General features: G+C 39.2%; 1 protein-coding gene across 1 annotated transcript in view; it reads left to right on the top strand.

Annotated features, from left to right (window-relative positions):
* Positions 1 to 17,202, top strand: part of LOC127413940 (calcium uniporter protein, mitochondrial) — a 111,453-nt gene that overhangs the window by 79,461 nt on the left and 14,790 nt on the right. The window contains exons 3-4 of the mRNA XM_051651520.1: positions 6,049 to 6,112; positions 15,619 to 15,789. Of these exons, the coding sequence (XP_051507480.1) occupies positions 6,049 to 6,112; positions 15,619 to 15,789 (235 nt within the window). The remainder of the gene's footprint in view (positions 1 to 6,048; positions 6,113 to 15,618; positions 15,790 to 17,202) is intronic.

Below are 17,202 nucleotides of genomic sequence, written 5' to 3'. Positions count from 1 at the left end.
TCTTTTTTGGAAAGGAACAGAATGCAGGCCTCTCAAATCACGTTTTTCAAAGTTGAACTACTTTTGAAATCATCTTGAAATACGTTTGTAACCAATTAACTTTTGCTAAAATGTAGGTATAGTATCATGAGACCAGATTGGCATTAACCCCTGACAATTCATGGGCATTCAGTTCTAGACTGTTCAATTTTGAGTCCATCACCTGCACCATAAATGCTGTGTGACTGATTACATCGCCATGGACGTTGGAAAAAGATGTCCTAACAGTGCTGCTGTTGATGTTTCTGTGGCTCAACTGGTAGAGCATGGCACTAACAACGTTTTGATTCCCAGGGAACTCATACTGAAAAAATGAATATCTTGAATGCACTGTAAGTAGCTTTGGATAAACGCATCTGCCAGATGCATAAATCATTAGCTGATGGCACCACAAGAAATTGCACAATCCAAAGCCCTTCACCAATTCACTGGATTGTTGACCTCAGTTGAAAAGGAAAATTGTTCGAGGCAGGACAAAGATAAATAACATGCATTGATGACCAGAAATAGGATCAATTTTGATTTCATGTTGTCTTTAACTTGAAACAGCGTCTTAAAATAAAGACCTGACACAATGACCAAAGACGTCCATCTGATGCAGGTTTATAGACCAACAATTAGAAAGTGCAAGAATGTGTCTTTTGTGAATGGCTCACATATTTATACAAAATTTAAACATTTAAATCCTAAGAATGATTGTATAAAATAAAAAGACACATATGTACAAAATAGGAGAATGTATACAATATGAATGAAATGTATACAGTGAATTAGTCATGTCTAACAGTGTGAATGGCAGACACATATTTAGCAGCTAGTGCAGCTGTGCTGTCATCCTCTCCAGGTATATAGGGGATTTTCTCTGTATCACTGAGGATAAGGAATGATGGATTCAGTGTTTCAGATTTGGGGAAAAACATTTCTCTCACAGTGTGGTACTTGAGACAGATGAGAAGAAAGCGTTTCTCATCCTCTATCTGCTTTAGGTCGCAGGACTGGGCAGCCAAATAAATGAATTTTCAGTATTGACTATTTTAATCCAGTGGTTTAGATTGTCTTTATGCCATATAAATATTCCACCTGAATCATGGCTGCATTTTATTTGAGAATTTTTTAATGAGGGAACAACAATTTCTCGGTATCCTTTTGGATAATGAAAAGTCTTAGTACATCGTGGTCTACAGTCTTGTTACCAAAAGTAGAAGAGTGCAGCCAATACGGCAAAGGCTGGAATAAAGTCAGCTTTGTTAACAGCCGACTGGCAGTTCCACGTTTTGAATTAGGAGAAAGTGATCAGGGGTGTGTCTTATTATTTAATAAATCAAAGCCTAAAATTGTATACTGAAACTCCAGTAGGATCACTCTACACTAACAACTTTTCAACTTGTCTTACCTCAGTAACATGAAAATGCAGTTCTACCTAATATAGGAACAATCATTAAAGGCTCTTTCACACCGAACACAACACAAAGACACGACTGGCCAACGCAAATACTCTCCGTTAGCATATTCTAGCCTTTACAATTGGTGATGTTGGTCAACAATCAATTTTTCTCTGGTACAGTATGTGCTGCACCATGAACAAAAAGACAAAATCAAAGCAAATGAACTTCTTCAAACCTATGCAGGGATGATGAGTTTGTTTACTGGCTCAAGCCACCAATTGCACTGTTTTTTTTAACTGCTGCGGCCCCTGACACATGGCCCCTGACACATGATCCAAAACTCACATTTTACTGGTTGGGGCATTTATTCACTGATACACTCACTTTAGAAAAAAAGCCTCACTTTGTCGGCATGCGAATGCTCGCTCCCAGTGTGAAAGGCTCTTGGAATCCATTGGTTCTATAAAAATGTTCATCGCAGCAACAGTGGCCGTTAAATCTGAAATCCAATAGAGAGCAAAGCAAAATATACAGGGGTACTCAAAGATATGTTGTTTATTTGCTATTATGAGCCTCTAACAGAACTGTGAATATCTTTTAGAGATATGATGCCACAAACTAGTTTTTCCTTTAAAGCACTCATTGTAGCTGTCTGGGAAGTTTGAACTTGTAAACAGGACCTTCCGGCAGACTGATAACAACCTATGCACCCAGACTCCTGGAATTTTCCTAGATGCTGACAAATTTCATTTGAATTAGTGACTTAATCCAGCTCTTGCCATTTTTGTGTCCAATTAATATCCATCAGACCGTCTATAAACAGTCCATGCAGTTCTAATCTGGGACTAAGTGCTATAGTCAAGTTCAGATGGTTTGTACAGTTTGGATTCACATTGTGTGGCTTATTGTGTGTTTGTGTAAAGCTTAAGCTTGTTGTTCCAATTCAATGCCCATCGCGCCTTTTCACATTTTCAGCTGTAATGAAAGCACACATCACCCTCTGTGGAGGGATTGGCTTGTTATCTCTTCATTACTAATTAATGACAGTCCTCGCCTGAAATCTGCTCTTCAACGGCTGTTACAGAACTGAAGCGACCTCAGTCTCTTCCCTCAGGCCCAGCCCACTCACTCATTAAACTTCTTCACACCTCTGTGCTGTCTGTCAAAGCATTTACCTTCATCGCTTAATATTGTTATGTCGAAAAGGATTGATTAACACTGGATTATATTTGGACTTCTTGCATTGGATGTATTTAGACATCTTGAAGTGTTTATTTTTTGACATCGGACAATCAAACACTGTATTACAATGACAGTTAGGGTTCAGGTCAGGTGAACCTATGACTTCTAGTTCCCACCCAGTGCATAGGGTTTAGAATCGAGAATGGATACTGGTTAGATTTTTGAAAAACATAGTGACCGTTTGATTTTCATGACTTTTGGTTTCCATTAACAGTTCTTGAATGGGCATTTTTCCACCAATATGGACAGTACATTGTACTAAAATACTCAGACATTTTATACTTTTGTGCTATTCAGTGGCAGCGTTGACTCTTATGAGTCAGTTCTTTTGAATCTACAGAGCATGAGGCCAGTGTAATGCACTTACCAAATGAATGAGCTGGTTCTTTTCAGTGAATCAAAAACACTTTAGTCTGAGCAATCACTGAATTAATCTCACTGACCAAAAAAGGGACTTCAGCCATAGACAGCTTGAAATAAACTAAGAACTTTTACCATGTTATGTCGTACATAGGGCTCCTTGGACTTAAATCAGACAGTGCATTTACTGACTAGCTTTGAATAGTAATGAGTGAATGAAATATGTTTATAAATATTTGTTCCTCAGAAGTAAAAATCATTATTGGAACCATTAAGGAAGCGAAATTATTGTGAGGAATTGGAACTGGAATCCCTAAGTTCCTTGCAATTCCCATACCTAAAGAGGGGACATTAGAGCCTGTTCTGCCTCTGTGCATAGTTCCTGGCAGAAAAAGACAGGTCCTATAAGTTTAAGGTGGTCAAGGTTTTTATCCAGTTTAAACAGCTCTTCCAAGCCAACATGGTCTACCAACTCTAGTGAGGTTGACCAAGATGTTCTACCATGTTGACCTCAACCCCATCATCTCGTAGTCTGACTGATTGGACTGGCTTTGACCAGTTTGAGACCAATTAAAAATTAACTACCATTAGAAGCTGTTTGGGGGTTTTTCTTGAAAACTCAAGAGATGTTTAAGGATTATTTGCATGTGTGCAGATGGTTGTGATTTGCATCTAAGAATCTGGGTCAGTGTTACCGTACAGCGAGTCATCTGCTTACAGGAGGAGTAGATGGAGAACCTCTCTCAGATGTTTGAAGCAAGTGGTCATGTAGCAGACACTTTTTGCCAAAGCTACCACAGTACACTTATTACGGGGACACACCACCTAGAGCAACCTGGAGGTTAAGTGACTTGATCAAGGGCACAGTGGTGGAGTTCATGACTTGTTCCTCACTTGTACCTTGTTTGAAACAGCAGCCTTCTTGTTAGCAGCCATGGGCTTTGACAGTTACGCCACAAGTGCTGCGTTAATGCTGTATACTGTGGAGTATTTTCAGACTGCTATCAGGTTTTTGGGGCAGCGTATGTGGGAGGAGAGTTTAATGTGGATATGTGATGCGTTGGTGGATGTGCCTTGAGCTCTATTTCAGGCTTACATGGGGTGCTTGTGAAACAAGCTGACAGAACAGACACTGGATCAGACCTGTTCAAATCGACACCAATCAGACACCAGGTGTACTCGAATATGACAACACTGCACTTCTCCAGACATTCTACACCCAAACACATGGCTCCTGCTGCTGTCAGATCAGCACACTGTCTGGGTGTGTTCATAGTGTTGTGTAAGCCAGAGTTCCCTTGAATTCCCATGCTCTCAATATAGAATCCCCACTCAGCTTCTTCATCGCTCTACCTCTCTCTCTTCCTATGTTTGTTTCTCTCTCTCTGTGGTAAGTGTCCTCTCTAGAGGCAGAGTGGAAAACATGATGTATTTGCCCTAAATTCAGAACATGTGGTTTCCATCTGGCTGCCTTTCACTCAAGAAACACCCAACTGCCAGTTTGAAAGAGGAGGAGGGCATTCCATCAGACTTTACTGTCTTTTAGGCTTTACAGTCTTCATATTTTTTGTCCACCAAATCTGGTCTTCAGATGGTCTAGATTGGCCAGGCTGAGAGACAATCTAGTTTTCAGCAGTCGAGATTGCTTCTCAGCCTGGACAAGCTGATCTTCAGCAGTTCTAGATTGTCTCCTAGCCTGGCAAAGATGGACTTCAGCTGGTCTAGATGGTCTTTCTGCCTGACTAAGCTGGTCTTCAGCTGGTCTATATGGTTTACAAGCCCGGCCAGGGTGGTCTTCACCTGGTTTTGTTGGTTTCCTGGCCTGGCCATGCTGGTCTTCACCTGGTCTAGATGGTCTTCCAGTCTGGCCAAGCTGGTCTTCAGCAGGTCTAGATGGTCTTCCAGTCTGGCCAAGCTGGATTTTAGCTGGTTTTTCAGTGTGTTTGTTTGTGTATACTTTGTGTATATGTTCAATACCAGTGTATGTTGCTGAGTACCAACCCCCATTACATTCTGAAATCATTTCCACATTTCAAACAGAGGGTCTGTTGATACAATGACACCATCAACAACTGTGGGAAATGGAAGATTATATGATGCAAATTCAAAGTAAGTTTTTAGATACCCCAATGTTAAACTGGGTACATCTAAAAATAAAAGAAGTACATACAGTTCACATGGCATACAGTAAAATAAAATTAGCATGCACTGTACATGGTAAATACCAGTCACATTAAAATACCTTAAAAAAACACAGTAAACCTACACGCTATTATTATAATATTCTTAGAATATGAATGTTAATACCTTTTATGAAGTTCAGTGCAAACAAATAACATAACAGTTGACCTATTCAACGTTAATGTGGGCGAGAGAGGTCTAATATAAATGTTGAATTATGCTTTTAGAAGAATGGTGAAACTTTATAGTTTTATGAACTACAAAATTCTTACATTGATTCAGTATACTTTTCTTCAAGCAATCTCTCAGTCTTAAATCAATGCATCTTATCAATATTACTAGTGATGACTAAATAATGCTTGTGTGCAGCCATTAAATGTAAAGTTCTACGTCACTGAAATATGGCACACATTTCGTCTCATCGCTCTGCTGAGAATGCCTTTCTGAGTTCACTGTGAATGCGTATAGACTATTGAGTTTCAAACTCAGGGTTGAGTGAATTAACAACGAACTGCAAGTAAGCAATGCTTGGCTTAAGCAACCTAGAGTTCAGGGTTTGTGTCAAGGTTAGCTAAACTTGCTTTCTGGAATATCCCCCAGATACGCACAATAACACACAAAGTAGCCTCCCAAAAGGAAAAAGATCATTTGTAGACTCCCTGAATGCCGGCATATCTCACCCATCAATATCAGACAATCCTGGACAAATAGGGAATGCCTGCAACAATTTAAATAGACTTGATTGTGCAAGCAGTGTTGTAGGAGTGTGTTTGTGTAGTGTTGTATTGCCCACTTACTAAACTTCCACAAACCAAATGAACTTACCTCTTTTTCTCTGTAGGGCTGGAAGGGCTCCCCCTCATGGCAGGGTCAAAGACTACTGTGTTCTCCTGCTGCTACAGAAGGTAAGTGCTCATGTGCAGGCATTGTTTATTTGAACATATGCAAATATGAGTTTTTGCATCCCTAAGATGATTTGTGGACTGTAAACTTCAGCAGGGACTTGAACTCGGGTTCCCTTGCACACTAAATAAAAACTGTACCACAAGACTTACACATCTCAGAGTTACATAAAGAACTATTAAGTTGGAGTTCTTTTCTTCCTTTGGTCATGTGACCGGGGGCAGTGAATAAACTGACCTGGTAAGAGTTATGATGCTAACATTTCTTTTGTTTTTAAAAAGGTTCAGTAGCTAGCATCTACACGTGTGTTTTAGAGCAGCCTCATCTTTATATCACCTCATTTGTCTAATCGGCCATACAGTCTTTAAAAGACCCTTGTCATTTTCCCTAATGGTGTAGTTAAATTAACTATGTAAATCATATTTAAACACAAACACACTAATTAAATGTCCAAATATACAAATATACTTCATATTCAAGAAAAGGAGTTTATTATGATTCATCTGTAAAGATGAAGACAGCCATTGAAATTAATGGGAATGCTAATGGACAGATTTCTCATGGTATTATAGACCTCCTCAAGGGAGTGTTCACAGTGCATGCATTGTGGGTAAAGTAGTTTTGTTGCCACTACTACAGTGTAGTAGTGTAGATCACAGTAGTTTGTATGAGGCCACTGGATGTGTGATGATGGGGTCAGTGTGTGCACAGAGAGAAATTATGGCACTTTTCCACTGCACGTTACGGTTGGACTCGACTCGACTCTGCTCGCTTTACTTTTCTGAGCTTACTTTTCCACTGCAGTTTAGTGCCACCTCAACGTGGGTGGGATTATAGGCTGATCGTCATAGACCATAAACAATAACACGGCCGCTAGCTGTTAGCTACTAGCTTGTTGCTTGGTGACTTTACACAAGTGTAACAGTTAAATTGGCCTGGTTGTTTGAGAAGCAAGCTTTCCAGTAGCTGGTCAACTAAATAAAGTAAAGCTTTCAAGCAGAATATAGAGTTAATGTAACAAAACGTACCATCCTCCATCGTGGACTCCAACAACACCGTGGCCGAGTCCAGGGCACTCTCCCTCCCATTGCTCACCGGTCTATTGCCATAGATAGCGTCCATTTGGTCGAACCACTTCCACTTTCTTCTGTTTGAACCACTCCGGCTGTTGTGGTCCTTGATTGTTCTGTAGTCACTTAAGTTTTTTTTAACTTTTCCCTACACTGTTGGTAGGTCCGGTGGTAGTCGTGTGTGACCAACAGCTGAGACACTTCCTGAAAGACTTTTTCGTTTCGCGTCGTTTCGTTCATCTCTAACGAGAGGAACGTCTGCACCTCGTTTATTGACCACGGCGTGGTTTTGCGCAAAGCCATTTCTTTTTACATTTAGAAAGTCACGTGAACAAATGATACTGCTATCGCTGTTGCTAACTTTAAAACTAGCGGGATGATGTCCCGTGTCGCAAATCCAGTGACGCTGGTAGTGACGATTCTCTCTGACCAATCAGTGATCTGCAGGGTTTTGACGTCACATTTAGTATCGGCTCGGCTCGCTTGGAACCTCGACCGAGGTGGTACTAAAAAAAGTACCAGGTACTATCCACAGTGGAAAACCCCCATTAGAGTTATGAGGCACTGAGAGAAATGATACCCAGCAGGTCAGAGGGACAGAGACAGAAAGAAAGAGAGGTGAAGACACAGAACAGAGGTATGAATGCAGTCTGTGAGCTCAGTGCACTGTAGAGAGAAAGAGCTGATTTAGTTTAAAGTGGATTTTAATAGCAGTTCTGTTATAACAGTTGCATCATCGCACACAGAACGATGCCAGGAACAATAAAGAACAAAAAGACAAGATTTGAAAAGAGGAGGATAGAAACAGTTAAAGATGAAATGTGATAACCCACTGCTGCAGAGCAGTGTCTGATACAAACCGTAATGCAGTAATCTGTGATGTACTGTATGTTACATGGCTCATTGAAGATTTAACACACCTACATCCTGAGCAGTGTTGGGAAAGCTTCTCTACATTGAAGCTGCCAGGCTACTCATAATTTAAAATACAGTTAAACCAGTGGCATGTTTCATTAGAAACCTTGAACTTGACTACTGTTAAACATTTGATGAGCAATTCTCTAACAGGAGCTCTGTAGCTGTAAAGTTCAATGTTGATTAAAACAACACTGATGCGTGATTGGAGGGAACAATTTCCAGACATAAAGCCGTGTGTCCACCAAAGCGTTTTTTCCTGAGGCCAGCATATTTTTTTCAATTGTTTGCAATGGGAGCGCCGCATATTTAAAAAAAGCCAGCAATGTGATGAGGCACTGAGCGTCTATTCCACGCTGAGCACTGCACGCTTGGTGTTTTTTTTTTGTTGTTGTTTTTTTTTTTCTGGTCGCCGAGAGTTGAGAAATGTTAAACTTTGGGTAAAATGCAGTGCTCGTCACGGTCACTTTTTACCCATCCGTCCAATCACGGTGGAGAAGGGTTGGGACGAATACCACACCGACCAACCGTCACATCCTGCTTGTACAACGACTGAACAACAATGGATTATTCATGTCTGTACCAGATGACATTCCCGGACTACCACAATAGTAATATGAAAAATAATGCTTCAGCCTTCCCTTCATCCATAGCAAGGACCAGAGCAAATACTCTTCCTTGTGCCGACATTTTTACATTCAGTACTTGTTGATAACACAAACTATCTGCAAAATTAGGTACTTGCAACACATTACTTCCGCAGATATTCCGTATCATAGCAACCAAAGCGGCTTAGCTGAAAAAACGCTGTACCTCCAAAGCGCTCTCAAGCGCTCCCAGCTGGGCGTTTTCAGAAGAGTGCCTGTCATTTTCAGCTGGCAAAAAATGCTTTGGTGGACACATGGCCTTAGGGTGGACACTCCCTGTCCCCCCAAATGTACACCTATAAGCTAAACTACTGTTATGTCATGACATCTCTCACAATAAATTTAAGATGTAGTTATGGATATGACAAATTTATATGTTTGGTCTTGGTGGACCAGATCTGCTTATGCTGCTGCTGCCGAGCAAATACGAAGACTTGCTACTGCTAGAGCATACACAGAAATGCAGTGTCGAGCATGTAAGACGTGCTGCTGCTGCGCAATAAGACATACTGTACATACTATCCTCTTGAAGCAGATCTAGACAAGTGGTGCTGGGGAGGAGGAAGGTTACCAGGCAACTTAAATGTTGGACAAAAAGAGAATACGCCAGTTGATGGGGTAACAGATTACATGTTGAAATTTATTATCTTGCACCATGTAAGCTTATTGTCTTATCACAGGTTTCTCATTACGTAGATCGCGATCGACCGGTCTTTCGCCACACAACCAATGGTTGATCTCGATAACAGGTCAAAGGGGAAAGAGAGTAGAGAGAGAAAACACATAAATAACAGGAATCTTAAAGATGGGCTTTTTATTTCCTCGGTTCTATAGCCGCGCACTAAGTCTGACAGCCTCGAAAGGGACTTTGCTAACAGACTTTGCTAATGTGTGTGCATGCTTTGTGCGCGTGTGCTCAGAGAGCGCTCACGCTAACGAGGAGTCGCGCTTACCCTGTCAATTAAGCGTAAAAATTCTATCTTTGTGTGGTATTAATATAAACACCATCTGTTATGTCTAAAGTAAATGTAAATAGTGGGACAAAAAAGCGGATTTGTTTTGGAATCTATACTGACACCTATTGTTCTGGATACTGGAAGTTTGTTTACCGAATGCTGCCGCTTTACCCCGAATATGTTTATCTTCTGTTTTGTTAGTTTTAGTCTGTGTTTTTATCCATCTCATAATGCACACATCCCTATAACGGACATTCTTGTATCCAGTCCAAACTCATTTTTGTGCATTGTTGCGCGCTAGACTGTGACTGTGCAGCCGCGGCTCTCTTGACGTTCGATGTCATGCCGCTTATCCGTGAGAGCTGCAGGTCTTGTTTGTCCTCTTGTTTGGACATTTTATCTTTTCACTTGCACTCATTCTGTCCGGACTGTCTAGTGGATCATATTCCTCTTTATCAATACTATAATATTACTCTGGACAATGCTGTTGAATCGAGCTCTGTTGTAGCTGTATTGTGTTTGTTGTTTTATTTTTTGGGTTTGCTTGTTTTGTTTATGTGTACTTTATGTTTGAGCATTGGCTGAAAGCGCTATATAAAGTAAACATGTTATTATTATTGCCATTATTAGTGGTAGTACCTATGGCAATTGCATGACACAGGTTGTCATGTGCTGTAAACATGGCAGCGCCCATGAGGGGGCGACCCGCTCCATGTAAAATTAAACAGCTTTTATTAGGTTTCTGAAATGACTGGAGTCTTCATCTATTGTGAGTGTTCATCATTTTCAACATGTTTATCTAAAAAAATGCTATTCATGTCTTTGTGTAAAACTTTTTTAATTAGCAACAACTTAGTGCTCCTTTACGTACTTGAATACCTGGAAAATTGCATTTTGTTGAAAAGTGCTTGATATTAAATCAGTGTAATGTGTGTCCATGAAAGATGAAATCCTGCACTCCACTTTCATTGAATAATGTGTCTTTTGATATCCTTTCTGTTCTTTACAGTCAGATAAAAAAGTAAAAAGGAACATTAATTTTAATCACACGTTGCACAAAGGCGATAAAGAAACGTCTTTCTCGTTAATAAACTGGGACACCTGTGCGAGTCCGAGATATGCTCGTTGCTCTCTTAAAGTGACAGTACCATTTTAGCGCTTGTAATACAGTCATTACTTGTAAATTGTACACATTATTTCAAACAGTGACGGCTCATAATATTATATACCATATACAATTTCATGATATAATATTATTTGATAGAATGTAGAATTTGTATATTTTAAAAAGTTCAATTGTGTTTATAACGATGGAAAACTAATTATTACAAAAGAAAATATACACTTTTACATACATTTTCAGGACCGGTTCTGTTCAGTTCTATTGCTTGTTCTGCACATGATCAGCCTGAATGTAGCCGACTATTTCTGAAGATTTATTTGTTTGTCATCTTTTCTTATGAGAAAGATAATTATATTATGAGAAACTCATAATATTTCAACTTTGAGCATTCATATTGTGCATTAAAGAACTTTATTTTGATGAGAAATTAGAATGTGCATTTTGCTCAGAAAATTGTCAAAAAAACTTTTGTCATACCGTGTTATTTAAAGGGATAGTTCACCCAAAAATGAAAATCCTCTAATCATTAACTCACTCTCATGCCATCCAAGATGTGTTTGACTTTCGTTCTTCTGCTGAACACAGATGAAGATATTCAAAAGAATAGTTCAGCTCTGTTGGTCCATACAATTCAAGTGAATGGTGTCCAGAACTTTGAAGGCCCAAAAGGCAGTATAAAAGTAATCCATAAGACTCCAGTGGTTAATTCTATATCTTCTGAAGCAATATGATAGATGTGGGTGAAAAACAGATCAATATTTAAGTTTTTTTTTTTTTTTTTGTGCTAAAAATCTACACTTTCACTTCCACATTGTATAGACCTACAGAGCTGAAATATTCTTCAAAATCTTTGTTTGTGTTCTGCTGAAGAAAGTCTTTCACATCTTGGATGGCATGAGCGTGAGTAAATGATGGGAGAATTTTCATTTTTGCGTGAACTATTCCTTCAATAGTTATTATATCGATTCGTGATTATATCGAATCGTATATCGAACCGAATCGTGAGAACCATATCATCCCATCCCTAGTTATACCAGTTTACCAACAATAATAGATAACCTCATTGAAGCAATATCAGGGGGCAATATCTTTTTTAATTATATAAATTAATATTAGATGAAAGATCAGAGCAGTATGATCTCAATTATGGTGTCAAATTAGGGTGTAAAAACACTGATAACTGAATTGAAAACACAGTAGTGTTTATTTTGCTACAAAAAACACTTTCGATTGAATCTGTGAATTTTTTTTTTTTTTTACCATATCTGAAAGAATCTGACATTTAGTCAGGTGAACACACCAATTTAATTAGTTATTCCCATGCGCTGATTTTAAGAGAGAAAATCTACTGCCCTGCATAAGCCACTGACAAACACCATTGTGTCTTTGACTGTATCCCAGGATCTTTGAGTGACGCTTTAAAACCACTTTCTGTCCTGTCGGTATCATCTAGACGTCAGACCTCACCGTAGAGCATTACAGTTGTCACTCATTCTCACCGCAGACATAATAAACATAATGACTGCAGTAATGAGGCAGTTTGGAATAGGGAAGTGTCAACCAATTGGCAAAGACAGCTGTCAGGGCCAGAAATGAACTTGTCCATTAAGGAGCAATCTTTGCCCCTGGGTTGGATTTTCAGGGGCATTTTATACATTTTAAAGGGGAATTTTTCTACCCACCTGAAAAAATATGGTGTCATCCTTTGATGTCAAATACTTCTAAACTGAATAAATTAACAAATATTCTCAATATGAATAACTAGATTAAGAAATTATTACCTCTAACCCATCTGCCCCTGGTGCAGTCTATGGGACAGCTTGTTGGTTTAAGAGATTCATAGACATTTAATAGAGTGAAGTACAGTGAGGTCCACTGACTCCACAGGGGCCTGTTTGCTTTTAGCTCAGGAGAGAGCATTCATAACATAGGTTGAACTGAACGGTTCTAATACTGCAGTTGTGTGATGAACTCTGTCATTCATGGCCCTTGAGTTTCCCACCTAAGTGTCATTGTAATACTGCCCCCTACTGTGGGCATATACTCACACACTCTCCTTGTACAGGTCCACATCTCTTACACAAGCACAGTGTTCTGGCAAATCTCTGTGACAAACCTTTGCTGAACATTGCCAGAAATGAACTGCGTGTTTGCCACAAATAAACAGTTTTTACATGGAACAGCATTGTAAAAAGTCTCCTATCTCAGTGTAGACTGAACAGTCAGAATCTTTCTGTAAACATTTTATATATAACATTTTTTTTTTTAATATATATATAACTATAGGTATCTTGTGGACTTTGAGAAAAGTAATACAGTAACTCTCCTAAAACACACTGTACACTCTTAAAACACGTTCAATAGTCTAAGTTGGCCTTTAACAATGTCCAACACTTTATACATGCATCACAAGAGAATTTTGTACTCTCTCACAACTGTACATCACTCACAATTTTTTCTCCTTGGTAAAACAAGCACAATAACTTTAGTTTTTAAAAAAAAATGTTTTCATTTATTTTTTAATTGTAGGCAAAATTATTAGTTGTGGTGGAATTGACGCCACAATAGAGTGACAGTTGTAACTGAATAGTGAAAAGTTATACACATTCGGGCACTATAGTTTGTTTATTTCACTCATTGTTTAAATTCGAATGTATTTTTAAATGCAATTATTTTTTTGTTATGATAAAGGCATGGTAAAAAGTGTTTTACTCATTCTTAATTGGAGACAGGTCGGGACTGCAGGCAGGCCGATCTAGCACCACACTGTCTGCTTGCACTTGTAATCTGGGCAGTATGTGGTTTGACATTGTCCTGCTGGAAAATGCTGTGTCTGTATGGCAGTATATATTGCTCCAAAATTTGTACACGTTTCTGCATTAATGGTACCCTCACAGATGTGCAAGTCACCCATACCATGGGCACTGAAACACTTCCATACCATGACAGACACTGGCTTTTGAGACACTTTGACGCTGATAACAGCCTGGATGGTCCTTTTTCACTTTGGCCCGGAGAAAACTATTTGAAAACTGTTCCACTGTTCTGCTTTCCATCTCAGATGAGACCGAACCCAGAGAAATCTGAGCGCTTCTGGACTGTGTTGCTGTATGGCTTTTCCTTTGCATAGCAAAACCTTAAAGAGACAGTTCACCCAAAAATGAAAAATTGAAAATTCTCTCATGATTTACTCACCCTCCAGGCATCCCAGATGTGTATGGCTTTCTTTCTTCTGCAGAACACAAATGAAGATTTTTAGAAGAATATTTCAGCTCTGTAGGTCTTTACAATGCAAGTGAATGGGTGCCAAAATTTTGAAGCTCCAAAATCCACATTAAAGGGGCATAAAAGTAATTTGTATGACTCCAGTGATTAAATCCATATCTTCTGAAGTTATGTGATGGGTGTGGGTGAGAAACAGATCAATATTTAAGTCATTTGTTGTCACACATTTTTCTCTCTGACCAGTAGGGGGCAATATTCATGAAGAATGTGAATCACCAAAAACAGAAGAAGGAGAAAGTGAAAGTGAAGGAAAAAGGACTTAAATATTGATCTGTTTCTTACCCACACCTATCATATAACTTCAGAAGATTTGGATTTATCCACAGGCGTCGTATGGATTACTTTTATGTTGCCCTTATGTGGATTTTGGAGCTTTAAAAGTTTGGCACCCATTCACTTGCATTGTATGGACCTACAGAGCTGAAATATTCTTCTAAAAATCTTTGTGTGTGTTCTGCAGAAGAAAGAATGTCATACACATCTGGGATGGCATGAGGGTGAGTAAATGATGAGGGAATTTTCATTTTTGGGTGAACTAACCCTTTAACTTGCATCTTGGATGCAGTGGCGAATGATGCTGACTGACAAAGATTGACTGCTGGCCAGATTGAGTGCATGGCTGTGTAAACTGAGAGTGCAGTTGCTAGATTATCCTGCCTGCAGTCCTGACCTGTCTCAAATTGAGAATGTATGGTACATTATGAATCGCACAATATGGCAACGAAGACCCCGTACAATTGTGCAGCTGAAGACTTGCATAATGGATGAATGGGGGGAAACTTCGCTTGGTAAACTTAACAAACTTGTGTCTTTAGTGCCTGAATGCTTAATAAGTGTTATTAGAAGAAATGGTGAGGTTATACACAGTGGTAAACACTCGACTGTCCCAACTTTTTTTTTTTTTAGAGTGTTGCAATCATCTGATATGAAATGAATGTATGTAAAAAATAAAAAAAAAAGTCACAAGGTAAAACATCAAATAATGTGTTGTTGTAGTGCTTTCAATATAGCACAGGGTGAATCGAATTTACAAATCACTCTTTTTTTGTTTTTATTAGCATTTCCAGTACTGTCCCAACTTTTTCGGAATTGGGGTTGTAAAATAAAAGCAATTTTTTAGAAAACATCATGGAAATGTATTATGTGGGCCCTGATGTGTTAGAAAATAACAATGGATTAATTTTCAGAGGTAGTTTTATAGTCTTGCTCTTTTTAGGGTTAATTGACTTTCATATATCATATAAAAAAGAAAATTTAAAATCAACCCATGGGACATAAATGTGCCCGTAGTTGAAGAAAAACCCTTAAACATCTTTGAGGAATTCAGGAAACTTTTTGCTTGCCTACTTGTTGGAAGCACAGTTCATCGCCAATTTGGTCTGACTGTAGTGCACCATCCATTAGGAACGTGCAGTAGCATTTAGACCGGCGCTGAATACCTCAGCATACATAAAAGCCTCGTTGATTTAATAACTACACATTTAACGTCTTTTGTTTGCATGGTTTCCACAGATGTTACAGTGGTATATCAGAACGGCTTGCCGGTGATCTCTGTACGTCTGCCGTCTCGACGAGAACGCTGCCAGTTCACCCTCAAACCACTGAGTGACAGGGTGGGTGTTTTCCTTCAACAGCTGCAGGCAGAAGACAGAGGTATCGATAGAGTCGCCATCTACTCTACAGGTAGAGTACCAACACAACTCCTCTCAATTTTAGATGAACTATGATGGTGTTAGTCACAGTACAATTAGATGCTGAAGACTATCAAAACCAGCTCATTGTAAAATCCCGATATGGCTCATATCAAAGGTCAATATACTATGTATACTTTACATACTGTTAGTTTTAGAACTAAAAACGTCTGACCCCCAACATCAACACATCCAAGCCTATATTTGCATTTCATTGCCTACTTGGCCTATCCTGTTACAATGTAGTAGCAAATAGTGCAGATGAAGGAGAGATACAGTTGTTGTTAAACTAACAATAAAAGTGTGGTGTCTGGGAAGTTTACCAAACGTTGTGCTGTTCTGGGCTGTCGGAAAACTGCATGCCTGCATTGACTCCCGAAGGATCTCAATGTCCAATACACGGATAAAGTTTCAAGTTTATAACGGATTATGAACTTGATGAACTATGATTGTGTGGCAAACCAGACACAATATGAAGCAGAATTTGTGGAGAGGTTAATGATAACCTAGGGCATTTATGGATGAGAAGTACTTAACAAGTTCAAAATCTTCATAAATTTGCATTTGGTGTTAAAGGCCTTTCCAGTTAATTTCTAAAGATAATGAAGCCCCAAAATTGCCCATCATTTCTGTAAGTCAGAAAGAAAGTGTAAAATGGTCATTAATTACACTATGTAACACAATTTTTGTTCCTGGGTAGTAAGTGTTATTTCCTAATTGCTTATGCCTCAAAATTATAGAAAATGGCTATTATTCCCCACAAACTTTGCTTTTGTGACCAGGACAGTGATATTTTGAAATGTACCTATTTCCAGTAAGAAAACAGGTGAATGTGTCTTTTCGTTCACATACAGTCAGAAAAAAACAAAATATGAATCCAAATTAACATGTATTTATACTACAGTAATACAAAAATGACTACAAAAGTTTAGAAGTGAGTAGTTTTCCGAGATTTACGATTATAATGTAAATCACTTTCACGAATCAGCCCCCAAATGTAGTCTCCCATCAAGTTCTCGATATACTGTCCTTGGTAGCGGCGTTCAAAGTCCAGTATATCCTGATGGAAGCACTTGCCTTGCTCCTCCGAGTACGCTCCCATGTTCTCCTTGAATTTATCAAGATGAGCATCAAGGATATGGACTTTGAGGGACATCCTACAGCCCATTGTGCCGTAGTTCTTCACCAGACTCTCAACCAGCTCCACATAGTTTTCGGCCTTGTGATTGCCCAGCAAGCCCCGAACCACTGCGACAAAGCTGTTCCAAGCCGCTTTCTCCTTACTAGTGAGCTTCTTGGGGAATTCATTGCACTCCAGGATCTTCTTTATCTGTGGTCCGACGAAGACACCGGCTTTGACCTTTGCCTCAGACAGCTTAGGGAAGAAGTCTTTAAGGTACATTAA

The sequence above is a fragment of the Myxocyprinus asiaticus genome, chromosome 23, assembly GCF_019703515.2.
Source record: "Myxocyprinus asiaticus isolate MX2 ecotype Aquarium Trade chromosome 23, UBuf_Myxa_2, whole genome shotgun sequence".
NCBI classification, from domain to species: domain Eukaryota; kingdom Metazoa; phylum Chordata; class Actinopteri; order Cypriniformes; family Catostomidae; genus Myxocyprinus; species Myxocyprinus asiaticus.
The sequence above is the reverse complement of the archived record's forward strand: the minus strand, read 5'-3'. Positions and strand labels throughout refer to the sequence as shown.